Genomic DNA, 23,123 nt, shown 5'->3' with positions numbered 1-23,123 from the left:
TTACTAAGAACTCTAAATTGAATTATGGTAAGGGACCCAGGTCGGTAAATGCCGAGGAATCGTCTTCACACGGCTCTAAAGATGGCGTGGAGTACATTTGTACCCAGTGCAACGTTCTATGGCTAAAGTCTAAAAAGAAAGAAAAGGTTATATACAAAGTTGTGGAGAAAAAGTGAACTACGTTTGTGATTTTTAAAGGGTATTGTACCAATTTTATTTGAAAAAGCGAAAGACAGTTCGTTGGTAGTACGATCAAAGATAGAAAAAGCAAGTTGAATTGAAAAATATATTCAAAGTGTTTTTGGTAGAGGCTTGCGATGAGCGCTCTCCAAGGCGAACCGCACAACTAAAATCAATAAAGTAAAAAAAATTGAAGAAAAATGTATTGTGGTGTACTTGAATGGATCGGTATCCCCAATTTTTCTTGCAAAAAGACTATGTTAATGTGTTCAAAATTTTAAACAAAAATTTGTTGCGAAGAATAAAAAAAATTGGTGGAAAGGGAACCGTTCAAGTACAGTAGAACGTAAATAGAAACAATTTTAAAAAAAGTTATGAAAATTGGATGATTAGTTTTTGAGATATCATGTTCACCGCAACCGTCCTTTTTGCAAAAATACTTTATTCCGAGATAATTGCGTTTAAAGTTTTTTATCTACTTCACTCGTGCGGTTCCTGCGTGTTGCAAACGGCTGTAATTTGAAATGTAGTGCTCTCATCTAGATGAAATTTAGATATTTTCAAAAGAAATGCACTTTAAAAATATTGAATATATTTTTTGTAATTTTGTAATTTTATTGAGCACGATAACCTGTTAGTACAGACTTTGGATCAGATCAAGGAAGTTTTTTCAATGTTTTGAGTTCCAACTTTGTATATAACCCTTTAAATTCCACTAGCATGTGAAAGCCGGTCAAAAATTTCCATCGTAAACCTCGTACTTAAACTCGTGGTGTAAGAATCGCTTAAATATATTTTTGTCGATTAAGGTTGGACAGAGAAAGGGTAAAATTCGCAAACGAAAAAAGCAGTTTTTTTCCACACGATATGTCAGATCTTCATAAAAATCAATCAGCAGTACTATAACAACTTTCTACATACGCTGATTGATTTTTATGAAGATCTGACATACGGTGTTGAAAAAAAAATTGCTTTTTTCGCTTGCGAATTTTGCGTATTCTCTGTCCAACCTTAAGTCGGCTGAACCTTCTGTGTTAAAAACGGATATAATAAATAATTCGTACGCATATCGTTGAATTAAATATAGGGTAGACGAGCCCTTATTCATCTCATTAGTCAGGACGTCACACTATTTCGTTGATAACTCGGCCATATATCACTGGCTTGCGCTTAAATAACATTCAACATATTTGCTTCGTTCCTAATAAGTAGATACAATAAAAGATCTGGCCTGGAAATTGTAAAATTCTCGCGTTTGAGGGAAGTGAAAGGTCGAGTACAATGCACCCTTATTCATCCAACCATTTAAGCTAGTGCGTTGAATAGAGATAATAGACACTGCTCTAACTAATGTGTTCAAATGGGTGGGATGAATTGACGTGCTAAGATGAATTAGGCAACTGTTACCCAACAAAAACCGTAAAAAAATGAAATTCAGAAAACCGAAAACAATTTTTTTAAGTGGTTCAACAAACTCTTCCAACGTATCTATTAAAATCACAAAGAATATTAATCATTAGTGCTTCCTAAAATAACTAACAAACACTTACGTGAAATGCAACTAAATTATATCCCTCCGTATGTAGAAACAGGCAGGCAGTGTAATCACCTCCTTTGCTGGGATAGTGCAAGACCCCATGGGATATAGCGACTGGAATTGCCGTGGTCACTATAACAAACCACGCGATTGCTATTGCTCTGTAATGGAGAACAGTTTCCAGTATAGTTGGGGATGATTAAAATTTGCAATGCAAAAAAGAAAATGTTTAACTCACATCGCCGCATTTTTCTCCGTTCGAACTGACATGCTGGTAATTGGATGCACTACGGCCAGGAAGCGATCCAATGACATTAGCACTAAAGTATAGGCACTGGCATGGGCGGTCACCACTATCATATATTGAACCTGATGAATTAGTTGTAAGTTTTTTTGAAAGTCACATGGACGAGCTATTATTTGTTACTTACAAATTTGCACCAGGTCGAACCGAATGGCCACTCTGGAAGGATGTAATCAGTCGCCGTGAACGGAACGCAGAAAATAACAAATAGTAGATCGGCAGCTGCCAAGTTAATAATGAGCAAGTTTGTTGTGGAACGCATATTGGGGTTGGCGGCTACCACTGAAATTATATTTATTTTTACCAACAGACTGTCCAATTTATTATAATTAAAGAAAAAATGATGAAATTTCGCATTTTAAACGATTAGTGTTATAAATTATAAGTTTTAGTACGAACGCAAGTAAGTTTCTGTCAAACGGTTTCAAGATATCAGTATTATGAAATATTCGAAAACTCCAGATAACACTAGTTTACAAATTTTGAGGTGATTGCATGAAGTTAAGAAAAAAGGTGTCTTCTAAGTCAATTTTGGGTCGCTGAACACGAAAATCATCAATTATTTTCCTTTCCTTTTAAAAGAATCGTTTATGAGATTTTTTGAAAACAAGTGTTTGTGAGCACTTTTGCAGTTATTGGGCAATATCTTAGGAAAAAGTTTTCCAATTGAAACACACCACTCACCATTCGAAAGGTATTGTGCCCAATATAAAAATCTATAACATGTTTGGATTAAATATCAACAATTCAGGATTAAGAGCAACCAAAGTCGAAAAAAGTATTTATAGTATTAAAATTACTAATTTTTAGTTGATCTTGATTAAAAAAAATGATTCAGCAAAAAAAAATTTAAAATTTTATGTGAGAGACACACTTCTCACGTGAATTTTAAGCCTAATATCACGAAAATCTGATAAAAACTGTTGGTGTTATTAAGCACCGAGTGAAAATTGTTCTGCTTTTCACATATCTCTTTTGGTCTAAATAAGATTACACTAGTTTACAAGAAAAATTCAGTAGCGAAAAAAAGTGTTTTCTAGATTAATTTTGGGTCGCTGAACACGAAAATCATACTCAATTTCTCTTTTAAAGAAGCTCGGTAGATTTTAAGGTAATCGAGATAAGCTAAGGAGAAAGGTGTTTTCTAAGTCAATTTTGCGTCGCTGAATACGAGTCTTTTTTTAGTTATTTGTCAATATCTCGTTCAAAAAGGACCCGACCGGAACAAACAACTCACAATCTAATCTAATGTGATAAATAATCTTTTTACATAAAATCGGATGAAAAATGTAGATGGTATGAAGCACTGAGTGAAAATTGTAACTTTTTGTATTTTTCACACAATCATATTTTCGGCTAAAATAATGTTCTACACTTGATTCCCTGATATCGCATTTCATTAACTGCTGGACCATAATGGAATTTAACTTTTACAAAAAATACACACAGATTTCTCGTGGTGTTGCAACAAAGGGCACTCAAATGAAGTCGCAAGGATAGAACATGCTTCGCAAATCCCGTTTCAAACATATTAGAATATTAAAATTGGAAATAAACTTCAAGCATAAAAATTGGAGTGAAATCCTTCAGCATAAGAATCGCATAAAAAGTTCTCACCCGTAAAACTGGGCAAGGATGAACCTTCAGTATGAAAATCGTTTAAAAATAAAGGAATCGCTCGTAGGAGCATCCGTATATCTTGATGTTCAAGATTAAAAGTCGGCTAACAAAAACTACTTTATAAGAATCGGATATATTTTTTCTGGTTTTTTTTACTGAAGGTTTTTTTTATCCGACTCTTACAAAGGAATCTCTCAGTCCGATTTTTATGCTTGAAGTTTATATCCGGTTTTTATATTCTAATATATTTGAAACGGGTTTCAAGAAGCATGTTCTGTCCTTGCGGCTTTTATTTTCGGTCGCACAAATGAGTTTATCATTACACGTTGCCGCTCTGTATAGCGTTTATCAACTACAGCATTTGAATTGTTTCGGGCTTTTTTCATTGTACAACTAAGTGCTTGTTTTAAAATGTGCAAATATTTGTTGGAAAAGCTTTGTTTTGTCTGTGGTTAGTACATATTTAACAATCATTCCAGAAACCGGTTAACGGAAACGTTCTTACTGTTTATAAACATTATTTCAGATTCGAAGCGAAGTTCGTGAATGAGCTTTGTACTCCTAAACAGAGTTACAAATATTCAAATTCATTGAATGAAAATTGATCATATTCAGCCGCATTCATTTTCAATATTCAGTGACACAACTGAAAACGTCAAACTAACAAACCGTCCAATCATCCATGCAGATTTTCATTCGTCTCCGATTATCACACGAAGCGACCGTATAGCAACGAATCAAACGCCCTGACACAATGTAAGCGATGATAATTGTTGTTTCATATGCTTTACTAGCATTTGTATACATTTTCCTAGATAATTAGTGAAATGAATATTATTCTACGATATTCAACTGAATGAAAAACATGAATTTTTGAAAAAAATATTTTTTCTATTCGGTATGCGTATGCGTATTGTGTTTGGTGATAGATTCCATCAAGACATTGCAGCAATTGAAAAGCGATATGAGACGAAGCCATGATGGATCTATTGCTTGATGCAAATTCGAGAAGACTATCCAACACAAACGAATGCATTCAAGGGGAAAAGCTTTTTTAGACCGGAATCGTGATTGTGTGAACAGCACAAAGGTATATTAATGAGTAATAAAAAAGAAAATTTATTATTAATTCCATCATGTGGTAGGTATTTATTGAACTGTGCAGATACACATTTCGTCAACGTCTTTCTATTACAAAGCCTTGGCAGTACAATCTTTTAGAGGAATTTTCGACTTCTGCTTCAACAGACTTCGCAGCCGATTCTTAGTTTACAGAACTAGTGGCTACCCAAGTAACAATTGTAAGTAAGTTTTATAGCACGCTACAAGTGCAATATAAGTTTTATCAGTGGCTACAAAACTATGAGATCAGTGCTACACCCTCTGAACCGCCGGCCACACCAGGGCAGGGTCTGCTAAAATTACAAAATTTTAATTTCGTTCAATGTGCCATAGAATCAACATTTTTCATTCAATGTTAGTCACATTAGGCTTAAAATAAACGTAAGCATATTATCTGTCATCTTAGATTTTAAAAAGTCAAACAAAAATTTTGTATGCAGCAAAAATCAATTAAAAATGAGTAACTTTTAAAAATAATTAAAAATTCATTGCTTAAAACTTGGGTTGCTTGCAACACCAAAATTTTTACATATGATTGACTCACGTTATATGTTTTTGGAAAGGGCATTTCGGCACCTTTCAACCTGCATATTGACCAAATTAATTGGATGAATTTCACATGAAATATCAAATAACAACTGAAAAAGTACTCAAAAACAAGTTTTTGAGAAAATCACAAAATCGCTTCCTTGAACAAAAAAATGAACATTGTTTTCGTGTTCAGCGACCCAAAATTAGCCTGGAAAAAACTTTTTCGCGCAGCTTCATTTTTCTTGCACACTAGTATAATTAGCGTCTTTCTTAGTAAGAAAGACATATTTTGTGTGGTATGTGATAATAAACGCTTAATCTCGGTTTCCTTTTGTGCGTTTATGCACCCTATGTACATTGCATAGGTTGCGCAGCATGAATTTTCAATAATATCCGTTAGAACGTTTATAATAATTCTTTATAATCCGTTGGGGGTAAAGAAGGATTTTTTTTATTAACAATGTTTTATTTGTTCCTTTGGGTCCTAAATAACTAGGCAAAATTGCATTTGAAATTGGAATAGGAAACCTACTTTTAACATTTTCTGGTTTTTTCCTAAAGCATACAACTTATTTCGTAGAAGTATAACTTGGGAAGTGCCTACTAGAATGTGACCTTAACGAAGGATTCTTGATAATTCATCTGAATATTCCAAATCATTACAATAGAAAAAAAATATCAGAAGATATTTCAAGCTTCTATTGGTACACCGGTAGTGTTGGCTAAAAGAATACGTAATAACACAGTGCTACAGTGATTTTGTGCTTCTCAAGTGGCCTAGTATAGGTCGTAGATTTCACAAAATGCAACACAAAATAATGTATGAAAAATGCTGTATACCCTAAAAATCTTGATTTATTGCAAAAAAACTATTTTTTCGGGACACTAAAAATTGGCTACGTCGTTATTTTTTAACACATTTTCAATTTTTTAGTGTTCTGGAAAGAAGAAGGTATGACCTTCTGATGGTGTGCTATGTTATGTTCTTTTGTTAAAAATACAATGCTGTTTTGGGACAACAATATAAAAATATATATTTTGCAATTTTTTCATAAAAAATATAATAATTGTTCTACATTCTTTTTAAGAAGCATCTTTGGTTTGATTAAAATGAGTAGAGAACATATAATTCCGCATCTAACGACCTATTTATCATCTAAATCGGTTGAAAAATAGCAGTTATTTTTTCCAAATTAGAAACTCGCTCGCAACTCTTAAGGGGTTAGTGAGGCACTATAGGATTCTAGAATTGCATCATCCGTTAGGTTTTCCAATTTTAACTTCAAAGTTCACACACGTACTTTTGAATGTATACGTATTCGAGCAAAAAATCGATGTTTTGAAAATTTTATTTGAAGCTGACCCCTTAAAAGTTCATGCGAACAAGTTTCGAATTCGGAAACAATAATTAGTGTTATTTTTTAACCGATTTTGATGATAAATAAGTCGTTAGAATCTAAATTAAATATTCTCTCTAAATTTCTATTAAAACAAAGACGCTTCTAAATAAAAAATGTTGAACAATTTTCAAATTTTTCATGAAAGATCGCATAATAATGGTTCCTTGCTTATTGTTGTCCCAAAACCGCATAGTATTTATAACAAAAGAATATAATATAGCATACAAAATAGTTTTTTGTCCTAAATCAAAATTTCGAGGGTATATTAAATTGATCAAACGTGGTTTTGTGTTATATTTCACCAGACCTACAAGTTTTCCCAAATCACTTGAAAAAAACACATTCATATTTTTTTGTAGCACCATGTAATTGGTTTTTAATTAAAACATACGATTTTTAAACAAAATTCTTCGGAAATGTTTTTGGCACTTTGCTGTGCCTGTTTTTCAAAAGTGGGAACTAACAATGTTTTGATATCGTTTCACACTAATGGCTTTCTGTATAATCGAAACGTTGTTGGATACAAGATTAAAGAGAAGTGTTTGTTTTTATCCAAACACATCTATTGTTTCCTGCCCGTTTGCACGAAAGTTATCCCATGCAATGACGGTTTCCTCTGATAAATCGATGGCTTTTTAGTCTGGATGGCGAAATGGAGGTCGAATCAGAATTGTCTTCCAAAACTCAGCATGGTCTCGATCTTCCGGCTCAAACGATATTCATCGCTTTTTGGCTGTGCTCGAAAGTGTGCCAAAGTTCGCTCGGATTGACGTCGTGATAGCAATCTAAAAGCGGATGATCTTTACTCGAATAATTATCGTATCTAAGTCGACGTCTTATAAAGTCGAAATCGATGGTGTATGTGCGAGGAGCTACTGAAGAACGTCTGTCAACCGGTAAAATACTGGATTACTAGGGTTTTCATACAGCATTATTCGTGGATGGAACAAAATCCAACAAGAGGGAACAACTTCTGGAGTGCCTGGAAGTTATAGGAGGAAGCTGTAATGACACTGAAGCAAATAGCTCCTTGTCTCGAAAGATTAAGGTCAGACATGGAGTTCACAGCACTTCCCGGGGCACAAAAAATCCCAAGTGTTCCTTTGTTCCGGTCCGAGTCCCCGAGCAGAGTCTGATATCAAATTGAGAACTAAACTTGATGTTGTGATGTAGGTAATGATTGCTCAGATTGTTATCGTTTTGGTCGTTTTAACGGTTAAAGAGTCAAAATCGAAAGCAGAAAAATTATCCTATGACATCAAACATACAACAAACATTATGCTATCAGTGAAAGCAAATTGAAAACTCATTGAGATGTTGGCATATTTAATTAATAACAACATAAGTAATCAATTTGATGTTTGCCACAGAAATAGAAACAAACTTTTTTTTTTCTAAAAAACGCAAAGCATGTAAGCACATCAAAATGAGATCAAAATATGATGTCGCATCTGAAAAAGTTTAAACCGATATCAAAATAAGATTTCAATTTGATGCCTGATATCAAAATATGATATCTACTTGCTGTAATTTTGATGTTTGACTTTGCTCGGGTATGAAATATGAAATTCTATGACTTTCTGGACTAGTTAATAAAAAAACTTTTGACATTTCTGGATCTCTTAAAATTCTTAGTTAGCATTTCTGACTACAGCAAGACTATTGTGAAAGGAATTTATTGCTAAATGGCTCTCCAAGCAGTGATCGTATCTTTCGATGGCCGATCAACAATGGACTGCAGAAGTGTCATCCCAACCAGTTAGACGTAAACTCTCATGGTGCTTTCTGAGGTTGCTCTCAACTATCGATCGTAACTCGAATGGGTCGATTGAAATGATATGCTTAATCCGGTTATTGGCCGAGAAAATAATCCTGTTCCGCCTAATGGGTCTTTCTTATCAGATACACAATTAGGCCTACGTAATGGTAAAGCGACGAACGATTGTATAGCGTTGTATTTTCTTGGGCGATAAAGGAACTTTTCAACAATAACTGATACACCTGAGCCAGGGTTGTTAATACGATACATTTTTCACGATAATTTATCGGCGTTACTCGTTAACGATAATGTATCGTCATCGGAAACTCCGTTAACGATAATGTATCGTCGCCTTCATCGTCATCGTCGATAATTGTATCGTCATTTTCATCGTCATCGTCGGTTTATCGGTTATCGCGATACATTTTGCGTTACTTTCCCATTTATTGGAGTTGAAGTTGATCCGGTTAACTTTCAATTGTTTAGAAATAAATACCTATTGAAGGACATGTTGTTGGCAGTTGAAAATCAATAGTTTTGCACATTTTCTATGCACAGTGGGGTCCAACGATGCGTCAAAATGAAATTATTTAAACGAAAGTGTATTATATTGAAGGGAAAGTTGTTGGCAATTGAAAATCAATAATTTTGGACATTTCAATACGCAGAAGAATCCGACGATGTGTCAAAATTGAATTTTTCAACGTTTCGAGTAAGTTTGTGCACAGAAGAGTCCCAGGTGCACAGTGTTTCCAAGCGGCAAAAAGGTGATCAAAATTGTTTTGACCATGAAAAAAACAAATTTTGAGCTATTGTGTAATTAGTAATTTATAGCACGCAAAATTGTAGTGTATTGAAAAAAACTTCTAAACCACTGTTATTAAGCCATTCACAAATTACACTACACATTTTAGTGGTGTGGTGATTAACAGATTTTATTATAATTTTAATTTAAACTAGAAGATTTCGGATTTAAAAAAAGAGAATATACATACATATTTCCAATGTTTGATTACCTTTTCTAGGAAGGAAGCTTTTAGCCCCCTCTTTCTTCTCTACACTATGTAACAAGATGCTTCATTCTTCCTTCTTTTACCCTTAAATATGTAGTGTAATTTATGAACGGCCTCATAATAGAGTTTTAGTCGTTTTTTGAATACATTGAAGACCCGTTTTTATCAGCCCCTTGGCGAATTTTAGGCTGATAAATCGATGACATTGGCAAAATCGGCACATTTTTTTTTGGTTCTGAAGAGACTAAGTCGAAACGCAAACACCTGGACTAACATATTTTTTCTTTCTTTTTAATAAATCGGAGCGGTTAAAATATTCTTCTTTAGTCCCTCGACAAAGCCTCTTAACCCGTTCTGATCATTTAGTAAAAGTTTCCCTTAAGGAGGTCTTACAGTACAGTATTATTATTTTTGTATATTTTGCATCTCTAAGATAAGAAAAATACGCTAAAGAAGGAATTTACTCGAATTTGACTTGAACGTAGGCTAGAGCCCACTAAACGATTTTGATAGTGTTTGTTTTACAGATTCGAATTGGTATTCGTCTGCGGCTTCCATACCAAAATCCATCCTGCGGAAATTGGCGGCTTCCATACAAAAATATTGCTTTTTGAGCACTAAAACATTCGATAACTTCTAAGTTGTATGAGATACAAATAAACTTACATTACAAAAATTCTGTATTTTCTTACGCTGAACAAAATCTTGGAACATTTTGAAATTCTACAAAATTACCAAGAAAAGTATTTTTTAAAAGCAATTTTCAGGGGTATATTAAAGAAATCTCCACAAATGTAATTTAAAATCGACAGATAGACACATAGTCTCTTCAGCGAAGTTAATACTTACGATATTGCGAACTTGCTGCTCAGCTTTAGAGGGATTAATCACCCAACTAATACTTTTTAAATGCAAAAAAATATAAATAAACTTTGCTGAAGACACTATAGCTAAAAATGTTTTTCGTGGTTCAAAGAATTTCTTTCACCTTTTTGCCACTTTGGACACACTGTGCACTGGTGGATCCTCCTGTGAATTGAAAATGTCCAAAACTATCGATTTTGAACCGCCAACAACCTGCCCTTCAATATAAAAAGTTCGCGAAAAGTTGAAAAAAATTCTATTTTGACGCACCGACGGTACATTGAAAATGCCCAAAACTATTGATTTTCACTTACCAATAACTTCTTCAATATAATAAACTTTCCCCAAAAGTTGAAAAAATACATTTTGACACATCGTCGAACCCCCTGTATATTGAAAATGTCCAAAACTATTGATTGTCAACTGCCAATAACTTTCCTTTCAATATAAAACTCTCCCGAAAAGTTGACAAAAAATCTATTTTGACACATCGTCGGAACCCCCTGTGCATAGGAAATGTCCAAAACTATTGATTTTCAACTGCCAACAACATGTCCTCCAATAGTTATTTATTTCAAAACAATTGAAAGTTAACAGCATCAACTTCAACTCCAATAAACGGGAAACAAATGGCATTGGCGGGAGATAAAGGCGTACTGCCAATGGACTACGCGTCTCTCACAGCGTCAAACTACTAATTTTTAAACAACACTGCGGGGTCCTATTCTTTCGGGACTTTGCTCGTTGTCCAATCAGAATTCTGATGAATTTCTGCGATTCTAACGATTTTCAGTTTCTCGGTTAGTTGGTTGGTGATCAACTGGTTTGTTCAACGTTTTCCGGGTGAGTCATCAGCCTTTCTTATGCTAAGTTGGTCGAAGCGAGCTAGAGCAAATTCCGTCATTCCTCTTTGGCCAAGTTCATTGCCCCCTTCTGCGGTACGCAACGCGCGCTAACCAATCGCATTGATTGCCACCTGACCCATTTCTTCTCCTACCGCCAACCTTTTTCAGTCGATGGCATCTGGTGGTTTTTGAAAGTTATGGTGACTGCATGCTAGAAGTAGAGTGCTTTCCAACGGTCTGTCAACTGTGAGTCTCGTGGACGGTCGGTTCATAGCAAACACATCAAACGACCACAAACATTTCCTGCTTTATATTTGAGAAACGCTTGAGGATATCACAGATAACAGACGTTTAGGCTCAATTCGAAATGTGTGTAAATACCCGCTACTGAAATTTCGAATAAATCGGCGGTCTGAAATACGTTTGACAAACGTTTGTAGGTGGCCGGGTGATCGATGCAATGCAGTTGGAGTGCAGTTGTTAAACACGTGTAGCAAACAGTTGCGTAGATGGCAATAGTGAAACACGGATTTCCAACGTTTATCGATTTGAAAGTTTTCACAGGTTTTTAATGAAATGAAATAAAGCAAGGATTTTATATGCAGATGTAAGTAAAACCATGGATAACAGACGTTTAGGCTCAATTCGAAAAGTGTGTAAATACCCGCTACTGATATTTCCTATAAATCAGACGTCTGAAACACGTTTGGCAAACGTTTGGCGGTGGCGCAGAATCGATGGTATGCAGTTGGAATGCAGATGTCAAACACGTGTAGCAAACAGTTGCGTAAATGGCATTAGTGAAACACTGATTTCTAACGTATATCAATTTGAATGTTTACACACGTTTTTAAGGAAATTTTGTTCTAGCCCAAATGTCTGTTATCTGTGGTAAAATCATATTGAGCACATCCCGAATGGGATTTTCTCCGCACAAGATACTCAAATAAATAAAGGAAAAGCAAACCCACTTACCTAATACAACTAATCCATTTCCAATTAGCCCTGCAAGACCTATTAAACCGAAAAACACAGGAACCATCGTTGAAACAATTTTCTCGATATTCGTTGAATTTCCATGATAGTAACGTGTTGTTTCGTTATATGAGGCAAATGTTACATTCCATGACGTGTTCTCAAACATGTTCTAGCATTTATTTATTGTTCAGCAATACAGTATCTCTTTACAATCTACACAGGAGTTACAGGGAGAGTTAAAAGTGACCATGTTTTGTGGTTTTTGTCGCTCAATTGAAATGAATTTTATGGAATGTGCATTATGAATTATGCATTTGACATTTTTCAGTGTTTAAGAAATACGTGGTTTGTACAAATGAATAAAAAAAAGCAGAACATAAAAGTCACGCTGATAGAACATGTTTCGTAAAACCCGTTTCAAAAGTATTAGAATATGATAATCCTATATACACTTCAAGTATAAAATCGTACTAGTGCTCTCCTCTGTTAGAGTCGGACAAAAAAAACCATCAGCATAAACCGCATTAAATATATATGATTCTTACAAAGCAGTTTTTTAAATTGACTTTTAATCTTGAACGTCACGGTATACGGAAGCTCCTGAGTACGATTTTTTTTCCGGAACTTATATTGGATGCCCATCCTTTCCAAGTTTTGCGGTTGAGAACTTTTTAAGCGATTTTTATGCTGTGGCATCTCAGTCCGATTTTTACACTTGAAGTTTATTATCCATTTCAACATTCTAATTTATTTGAGGCGGGTTTTACGAAGCATGTTCTGTCCTTATGTCTTTTATTTTCAGTCGCTCATATCGCTAGAGAAGTACTACTCGAGAGAGAGATAAGAAAGTGAATTTAGATTTAGTTATCATATACTCTCATCACCTTCTGATCACATACTGTGGTCCTGGTCACATACACACACAGACACACACGCGTTCAACAGCGTCAGCTAGGTGGCGATCATCGTAGCACTGCACAGAGTTCCGGATTATCTGTGCAACATGGGAAAAAGGTCGATTAGAGTCAGGGCGGGAATTCCTCAGGACTCCATGCTTGGCCCAACGCTCTGGAATATAATAAACAACGGAAGTTAACACTGGAACTACCCAGGGGAGTTGACATCGTAGGTTTTTCAGATGACGTTGTCCTGACGACAAACAGCGAGACCCTTAGGGATGTGGAGATGTTGACGGTAGAGACAATAGGCGACGTCAAGTTTCAGCTGACTCACCACAAGACGGAGGTAGTACTGGACAGCAACCGTAAAAAGTCCAGCATGTTGTGTTGAGCGTTGGGGAATAATCAATCCCATCGACGCGTGCGCTGAAGCACCTGTGTGTGATGATCGACGATCGGTTAAATTACATAAGCCATGTCGACTATGTATACGATAAGGCTGCGAGGACAACTAACGTATTGACAAGGATCATGCCGAATATCGGAGGAGCAGGATGCAGCACGAGATGTCTCCTGGCGGATGTCTCATCCTCAATACTGAGGTATGGCTAGACGAAGTTGACAAACACGTTTATCCTAAGGGCTGTTCGCGACGCGAGAGCGTACAAAACGAACGGGACAATGCGGTAAAAAGACCGACTCATCCCAAATGTACCGGCCTGGGCGCATAGGAAGCATGGAGAGGTAAACTTTCATTTGACCCAGTTTTTTTCGGGCGCGGAAGCTTCCGGAAGGACCGGAATCGATTTGGACATGCTTCGTCACCCCTTTGCCCGGAGTGTATGAACATGCAAGAGACTCTGGAACACGTGATCTTCGAATACCCTAGTTTCGAAGAAGTTCAAAGGGTAAATGCCAATAGTGTGACAGTGGATAATATCATCGAAGTGATGTACCACCATGAGCATATTTGGGATACTATCAACAGAAAAGTTACGAGTATACACTCCGAGTTGCAGAGAAAGTGGAGAAAGAACCAACAAAGTAACGTCGTCGGCTAGAAAGCCGCCATGAAACCACACATCGGAGTTCGGAAGAAATTGACGGGGGAACCAGTTGAGTAGTAAAAGTTCGGGTTGTCGGGGCGCCAGGCTTCACCAGAATCGCCGCTCGTGAGTAGGCTGGACATACATAGACGCCGGGCATTGAAGCGAGTAGATCGCATCGAATAGCGAGCATTGAGTCGTTCGGGCACCAGCTTCACCCGGAAACGCTAGACAGATCTCAGCACCTACTGGCTTGAGCAGCCTAGGTCCACCGCCGGTGACTAAAGTAGATCGAAACGATGTGGTGAGCGAAATGGCTCACGAAAACGAACATCGGTATCGGGAGAAATCTACCGCCGGGAAATTCACAGTAAGGTAGACTCACCACAGTGAACTATCCGATTATATCATGACAAAAATGGGAGCGAATTGGCTCACGAAACAGATATCGATACTGAGAAAAATTCCGCTGTCGGGGAACTCTGTCAAAATAGGGTGGTTTCATCGCCGGACAATATCCGAGTAGATATCAATAAAGCTGGGAGCTAAATGGTTCAGGGAAGCGGGTATCGGTGTTGTGAAAAATCCGTCCGTCGGGTAACTATCAGTCGGAGTAGGGTGAGTTCACCGCCGAGGACTATCCGAGTAGATCGTTAAATGGCTGGGAGCTGAATGAATCACGGAAATAGGAGCAAAATGGCTCATGGAATCAGCATCTAAACGGTTTACTGTGACGAGAGCTAAATGGCGACGCTGTAAATGGAGACAAGAAGCAAGAGAAGAGTTGAGAGTTAAATGCTATTGCCATCATCTTTATAACCAGTCGTCTCAACATTGAAAGTGACCCTTTCTTGTTGACAAGGGGTATACGGAATCAAATTTCACCACTTTCAAAATGGTGTAACTTTGTTTCCATTGGATGTTTTCTATTGCAATTTTTGGGTAAATTAGTTCAATTTATTCAATTTACTTACACAGTTTCACTAGAAAATGTGAAATCATTATGAAAATGGAATCAAAAGAATATCAGCGGTGTATACAAATTGTTTTTTTCACCATAGCAAGAAACTAAGGATGATCTAATGTAAGTCGTGTAGATAGGAAGGAAAAAAGTTGTCAATATGGATGTCCACATAGTATGAAGGATCACAAGCGGGTAGTCAAAATTTTCAAGTAGAATCCCAATAGTTTGGTGAGGGACGTGGCGAAAAAAAATGCATTTAAGTAAAGCTTTTATGTAAAACGTAAAAAACGTGTACACGTACAAAGTCCAAAAGACGACAACTCGCAATAAACGGCAGCTATTGACGAAATCGCGCTGTCTCGTAACGGAACGGTCAATTGGCAGGAGTACTTGAAAGAATGCCTTGATAACTTTAATAATTGCAACCTTGATAACTTCAATAATTGCTCTATTTGATTATTATATTTGACGGGTATCATACCCGTCAAATTCAAAACCCTCTACGAAAATGTAGGTTCCGCAATACAACCCCCTCTAATGGGTTGATCGTCTCGACTAGTCCTAAATTCTGCGGTTGGTACGGTGCCAGGCGATTTGACTACATCCTGGACATCGCGCATGAAGTCGATCTTTTGTTGCAAGTACGCCAACAGGGAAAACTCTTTGGTGCTCTTCCTAAGTTGAGTAACGCAGTAGTGAATTTGGTACTGTTATGAACAGATGCTTTGTAGCTCAACAATGTGAGTGGTAGGAGTTTGTCCAAATTTTGCTGATCCTTATCCACATTTGATTTTTGATAACGGTGTCGCTAGTATGTTCTGGGAAGCGAATGATTCTGCTTGACTAATGTTTTTAAACATAATCAGTACCGCAATGATGGAATTGCACCGCCTTAACTTCTGCTACGTTAAGCTTCATGTTCGCTTTCAACATTTGCTCCACTTCACGAGTTGACGGTCTTACCGGACATTTCGAGTAGTCAACAGCAACACAGTTTGCCCGCAACGGGACATACTCTTACTTTGTATTGTCACTCATTGTTTGTTCACGTTTCACACACTAGGTAAAAGGAGTCAATTTTCGCCTTTGTAAATAAACTAAGCGACGCGCGCGTAAATTTGATTACTTGCCCTGCTATAACAGCGGAGCGATTTCTAGCGTCTGGACTGAGCGAGATGAGAAACCGAACTGTGTTGGCTAACTATTGTCGGTTCTAGATTTCCTCTCAAGCGAAAGAACCTTTTCGAGCTGCACATGCATTGTGAACACCGCACTTTAACATATGTTGAGAAACCCGGTCAGTAGAATCGCTCCTTCACTTTAAGTGTTGTTTTGGTAACTCCATAATGTCTACCTGTTCGCACCCCGGGTGATAACAGGGTTTCCTCGATAACAAATAGAGAAGATCTTTTCTGATTACACATTAGTTCCTTGTGGCCTTCGACACGCATTTACTGTAGTAGGCTATAACCTTTTTTCTCCCTGCTAAATTTGTGACAAAACCGCTCCGATTCCGTTTTGACTCGCATCAGTCTCCAGTATGAACGATATCTGAACATCAGGAAATGCTAAAACCGATGCAGAAGTAAGATTTTCAGCGTCGTAAAGTATTCTTTGTACTCCATATTCCACTCATACGTAGAACGTGTTTCGATAAGTTGACGCGAAGGTTTGGCTACTGAAGTAAAGTTTTTCACGAACTTCCTGTAGTAGGCGCATACTTCAATGAAGCTTCTTAACTAGGATTTGTCCATAAGACGTGGTCATTGCAAATATGCGTTTATGTTGCGTGGATCAGTATGTACTCCATGTGAGGACGCACGCATTTTCTGGGATTTAGCTACAAGTTGGCAGTTCGGAGTCTTTCAAACACCGCGAGCTATCACTCACTACTGGTACATTCCCTTCCTGCTGGAAAGCAGCGCAAATGTTTCCAATTCATAAAAAAGGAAACAAGTTTAAGTGCTGTATCAAAACTGTTCGAGCTGGTTGTGTTAGATCCTATTTTCTTTCACTGCAAACACTACATTGCAGATGACCAACACGGTTTCATGCCTAAACGATCAACAACGACAAACCTGCTCTCGTTCACAACATATGTAATGGATGGATTCGCTGACGGATTGCAAACCGATGCTATTTATATGGATCTATCTGCGACCTTCGACAAAATCAACCATGATATCGCAATAGCGAAGCTGGACAAACTCGGCATTCATGGACAACTTCTGCGCTGGTTTCGTTCCTACCTCGATGGAAGGCAACTCCAAATCAGCATTAAGGACTGTCTATCTGCACCATTCTTCGCTACATCCGGCATACCACAAGGCAGCCATCTCGGTCCAGTAATATTCCTCCTCTACTTTAATGACGTCAATTTCACATTACAAGGACCCCGCCTTTCTTTCGCCGACGACATGAAAATTGTTCAACAAATACGGGATAAAACGGATGCCGAACTTCTTCAGAAGGAACTGGACAGCTTTAGTACGTGGTGTGATCTAAACAGAATGGTTTTAAATCCGAGCAAATGCTCAATCGTCACGTTCACGCGGAAACGCCAACCGACTCAGTTTAACTACCATTTCTTCGGCTCGAGCATTCCAAGACACTCTCACATCAAAGATCTCGGAGTCATCATGGATTCGGCATTAACATTCAAACCACATACTTCATACATCGTGGATAAGGCATCACGACAGCTTGGGTTCATCTTCCGAATAGCGAAAAACTTCAGGGACGTATATTGTCTTAAATCGCTTTACTGCGCGTTGGTCCGCTCAACGTTAGAATATTGTTCAGCTGTTTGGAATCCGTACTACCAGAACGGGATTGACAGAATCGAGGCTGTCCAACGCAGGTTCATATGCTTCGCCCTTCGTCATCTCCCATGGCGAAACAGAATTCAGCTGCCGAGCTATGAAAACCGTTGCCAGCTAATACACCTCGATACACTCAGCATTCGGAGGGACTGCTCTCGAGCCCTGTTCGTCTCGGACTTACTCTCTGCCAAAGTGGGTTGCCCTACAATCCTCGGACGTCTGGATCTTCAAGCCCGCGTTCGAGCTCTACGTAATAACTCCCTTCTGCGAGTTCCGTTCAGGAGAACCAACTATGGTTGCCAGAGCGCTGTAACCGGACTCCAACGAATTTTTAACAGTGTGGCGACGGCCTTTGACTTCAACCGGACGCGGAATGCGATAAAAGCGAAAATGTTGTCAATTTTAAAATGTAATTAGTTTAAGCAACCACCATTGGGGCCAAGGGGCCTGTTGGTGAAAGTAATAAACATAACATAACACCGCGACTAAGTTAATCAGCTGCGTCCCCATAATTTCGCAGATGACTGAGTTCAGCCTTTTGGTTGCTGTCTAGCCTTTCCGAGGCAACAGCAAACATCTCACGCAGATGATCCGGAAACACATTTGATTGCTCACCTTTTTGTTGGCACGTGGTATCCGCATTATTCATAACAACCACCAAGTGAGATACTCCTACGTTTGTACCAGTTTTCAACAACACGAGTGTGTCCAAAGTTTTGAGTCGGTCTTAATGAATCGTGATCGTTTGCCGACCGCATCTAAAGTAGCGTTTCTTTTTACGGTAAAGGTTAGTTGGCGGAATTGTTCACCTTCACTTCGTAAGTAATCGCTTCATCCTCGTGACCCATGTAACCGATCCCTCGCTTTTCGTTGTAGCATTTGTCACCTCTCGTTGTCTGAGCCGATCTCGTTGCGTTGCGGCTATACTCTACCTGCAGAGCCCGATGAAGTGCAGGTAGATGAACCCGATCCTGAACGACTGGCCGTTGATGAAATGATTTAGGGCGATGAAATCTCGTATATGAATAGGACAATTGTAATACGCGAATGAGACCAGTTTCATTAAGTGTTTGAAAAATCACTCCTATGAGCATGCGTTGAAAGAACCATAGTTTGACAAATCATTAAAATCCATGATTTTATCACTCATGGCTTTATGGCTCCTGGGGAGTGAAAACCGCCAAGGAGTGAAAACAGCAGTGGCGTAGTAAGAAAATTTTTCGGAGGGGGATATGATTTTTTTGTATATATACAATATATATATGCATGAATATAATTTTTAGAGAGCAGAAAAAATGTTCAAAAACAATCTGAGCAGGGAAAAATGCACAAAAACCGACAACTCAAGGAACGGGTTTGGATAGCCACCTGACCCGCTAATATAACTACTCTTGCACTAAACCTGATTCCTCCCCGGCATTACTTCGGAAAGAGGTTTTTTATCAGCACAGCACACATTTCAATCCAACTACTTAGTAATTAGTTCTTTCAGTAGGGTTACACAGCCAATCAGCCGAAGTCAGTTCGGCGATTCCGGTGGAGCAGGGCGACCGGTTCACTGGTGCCCCGATGACCCGCGACAGATGGTGTCTCGTAGCGGTCTACTTAGTCTAGTCCCCTCTCGATCGCGTATATTGTCTCCTCCACCGACATCTCCACTTCTCTAAGTGTCTCACTCATAACCGTTGGTGACACGTCGTTCGCGAAACGCACAATTTTCACTTTCCCAGGCAGCCGCAGTGTTAGGACCCCATCGCACATCCCGCTCCAAAGAGTTGGACCGAGAATGAAACCCTGAGGAACGCCCGCTTCGACTCGCATTGACTTCTGCCCTTCGTTCGTCTCGTACAGCAGCACTCTACTCTGGAAGTAGCTCTTCAGGATCTGGTTCATTCTTCTGTGCAGCGCTGCGACATTGGCCTATACGAGGCTGGATGGCCCAGCGATTTTCATGACTTTGGCAGCAACACCAGATTCTGTACCATCCACATTTCGCGGAAATTGCCGTCATCTAAACACTTCTGCAGTAGCATCCTGAACATTCGCAGATATGCCCCTTCTTCTTCTCCTTACGGTGTTGGTGACCACCAGGTATTTGAATCGTGCTTCGGAAAGAAACCCTCAACGATTATATTTTGCTTAGCCGGGCATATTTCAGCTGGTATCGACGGGCCCTTCGTCATGACGGCATAGTACGCGTCCCCCAGGGATTGGCGTCTACTTCGCAGCACAGGCAGGCTCTTAAGGCAAACTGGCTTGCTGTGCTTGATTTCCCATATTAAAGCGTCCTTAGCTTCTCAAAACGTCACTTACACTCCTCTCTCACTCTCCGATCCTGCTCTCTGAGCCTGCCTTCTGGCTCTAAGACAAGCAGCATATAGCGTACTGAGCTACTTATTTAGCCAGTAAGCCGCACGCCATCTACTGCATGGCTCCAGTTTTCGTGGTCTTGTAGCATCACAAGCAATCACAATCCTTCTCGTTACATCAGCCGCATCAACGTACTTGACTCCGTAGTTCGCCGAAGTGACTCAACAAAGAGGTTTCGCCTTCCACTTTAGCTTGCCGGTTTCCTTCTCTGTACTGCAGCAGAGTTCCATTGGTAGCGAATCGCCTGGTGGTCGCTATGGGGATACTTCTCACACACTCTCCACTCCTTGTTCGTCGTCAGTCAAGGACTACAGAATGTGGCGGAATTTCTCTCGGTACCGATGTCCGTTTCGTGAACCAATAAGCTCCCAGTGTTGTCACTATACCAGGAGCCATTTAGCTCTCCGCTTCGCCGCAATCCACTCGTTGTAGTCCTCGGCGGTAGACCTAGCCTCCACAACGAGCCGACCGGTAGGTGTCGAGGCTGTCGTCAATTTTCACTACAACTTTTGTAAATGAAACTTTGAGAATTCCATATAAATTTTTTTTGAACATGTTCATGTTTTTCAAATTTCTTCAACATTTTGGGGGGGGGGCATTACAAACATTTACGACTAGCGTAGCTGATATGAGCAATTTGTCAGATGAGCTGAGTTGAAGCTGGTAATATCAGCTTCCTAATAATTCAGTGAATAATGGGAAGGGTGAGGGGGGTGTTTGTTGCAAGGGTTTCTGCGTTAAAAAACATTTATTTCTCGAAATTTTTTAAGGAATTTGGGTGGAGCAAACTTTTGTACATTATAATGTATCATTTCAGTAACCTTCTGTAATTTCTCTATGCAAAAATATCGACAAGCGACTCGGTGACGGAGCTTCTTGTAGAATGTCTCTGGATAAAAAAACACGATTTGCGTGTTAACTGCAATTCAAAAATTAGTTAACCGATTTATTTCAAATTTTGCATATGCATTCTTTGTAAAAAAAATACCGAACCCATATGTGAGTTTTCGAGATATTTTTTCAATTAAGGATTTTTTTTCATTAAATGGCCAAATTTTTCGTAAAAATGGCAATTTTTATTTCGAAATACTGAAAAAATTATCTCGATGTAGGGGTTAGGTATTTTTTTTAAATAGAATGTGTATGCAAAGTTTGAAATAAATTGGTTGAGTGGTTTTTGAATGGCAGTTAACACTGCAAATCGTGTTTTTCTAGAGACGTTCTACCAAAAGCTTCGTCGCCGAGTCGCATGCCGATATTTTTACATAGAAAAATTACAGAATGTTATTGAAGTGATAAATTATAATATATAAAAGTTTTTAATAATTCGCTTCACCCACATTTCTAGAAAAAAACGCAAAAAAGTGTTTTTTTCACTGCTGATATTAGCTGTAAGGATCGTGTCCACCGAAGAAGACCGTAACAAACGGTCGAAACTTTTGGACGTTACAAAAAGCAGTTTGCTAAAATTTATCTGCCTGAACTGTCGAATAAACTCTCCTATAAAACGACAATCGTAACAACACCCAACAAATCATGACCTTCCCAGAAAATGGTGTAATATTTGATTTGACTTTCGATTATCATATACGTTCTCATACATTGAGATAACTTCATATTTTCATAGGTTATGTGATATGGCCGGGGTATCACCAAGAAACAAGTGTCCTCACTCTCCCCTATGTATTCATCTATCCACTTTGTCTTCAGCTACATACACCGGTGATCACATCAGCACTATTTCCTTTTATTACACAGCCAAGACACTTCCGTTTCACGCCTCTTAATAAATGTTTCATATGCTTCTACCCCACAAGCCACGTGCAATGATCGGGTATATGTACATAGCTACTGTCTTGTTTCGAATTTAACACCTTTTTGCATTAACACAAAAATCACCGTAAATCCCATTAAAGTAAATGCTATCTTAAAACACAGCAATGGCCACGATTATGCTCAGTGTGCCTAAAAATGTCTATTCCACTATTTATTTATATTTGGCACTTCTCCACTCTCGCTGCTATAGATACAATAAACAGAGAATATACAATATTTCGCTTTTCCATTATTTATTTATCAACTAAACAATCACACAGCTTTAAAGCCGGAATGAGCAACAGTTGTTAGTCTTCTCGTGCTACTGGTACTTTCCCGGAGGGAGAATTTTCACTTTTCCAACCACACGGCCCAAACTGCGGTTCAGAAATGTTACAGTATGGAATGGAAAGCTGGATACGATGCAATGGAGTGTTTCCATCAGATTTTCTCGAAGCTGTTTCTCTTTCTCACGAGATTTTAGATGAGACGGAGAAGGGATACAGAATCAGTAAAATTTGCGTATCCAGAAACACGCCATGTATCCTGCGAATGATCCAACATCCTCAGATGGACAACTGGTGAGAGGTTTTTGCCAGGTTTCTCCGAGTGTAAAGCAGAAGAGAGCCAATATACTGTTATCGTCGTTCTATTTGGTAACGTGAAACGGGGAACATTGATCACTTCTTCAAAAGTTCTTAAAATAACTTTCTTAAAATCAAGTACAGTCGTGATTCGCTGGTTGGTCATTTGTTAACTGAATCGCTTTTAGTTGGACCTCTGCTAGTTGGACCATTGTCTAACTAAAAAGTATCTGAATGCCAAAATCTGCTGTCAAATATAGGGGAACGCGGGGCAAGTCCGACACCCTGGGTAAGCCCGACACCCCACGACTTTTCCCAGATATCAAATTTTAAAACATACAATAACGACAGGATATTATTAGTACGACTATTTTAGGCATTTCGATACACATCGATGCCATATGGGTTCATTAAACGTCAACAAAATAAACAAAACAAGCGAAAGCAAAGTTAATGCGCTTTTGAATGTT

At 38.5% G+C, this 23,123-nt stretch overlaps 1 protein-coding gene across 16 annotated transcripts in view; it reads right to left on the bottom strand.

Annotated features, from left to right (window-relative positions):
• The window catches only part of LOC131683354 (allatostatin-A receptor), a 79,103-nt gene extending 56,614 nt beyond the window's left edge, over positions 1-22,489 (bottom strand). Inside the window, exons 1-6 of one of the 16 annotated variants that reach the window (XM_058965248.1) lie at positions 13,387-22,489; positions 13,038-13,221; positions 12,151-12,366; positions 2,149-2,303; positions 1,956-2,086; positions 1,731-1,878 (exon numbers count right to left, since the gene is read on the bottom strand). In XM_058965248.1, the coding sequence (XP_058821231.1) occupies positions 1,731-1,878; positions 1,956-2,086; positions 2,149-2,303; positions 12,151-12,319 (603 nt within the window). In that variant the 5' untranslated portion in view covers positions 12,320-12,366; positions 13,038-13,221; positions 13,387-22,489. Of the gene's footprint in view, positions 1-1,730; positions 1,879-1,955; positions 2,087-2,148; positions 2,304-12,150; positions 12,367-13,037 lie in introns of all 16 variants that reach the window. The other 15 variants (XM_058965249.1, XM_058965250.1, XM_058965252.1 and 12 more) reach the window with 15 other exon arrangements.
• Positions 22,490-23,123: the final 634 nt, after the last annotated feature.

The sequence above is a fragment of the Topomyia yanbarensis genome, chromosome 2 (genome assembly GCF_030247195.1).
Source record: "Topomyia yanbarensis strain Yona2022 chromosome 2, ASM3024719v1, whole genome shotgun sequence".
NCBI classification, from domain to species: domain Eukaryota; kingdom Metazoa; phylum Arthropoda; class Insecta; order Diptera; family Culicidae; genus Topomyia; species Topomyia yanbarensis.
Note: the sequence above shows the minus strand (reverse complement) of the source record. Positions and strands in the feature narration are given on the sequence as shown.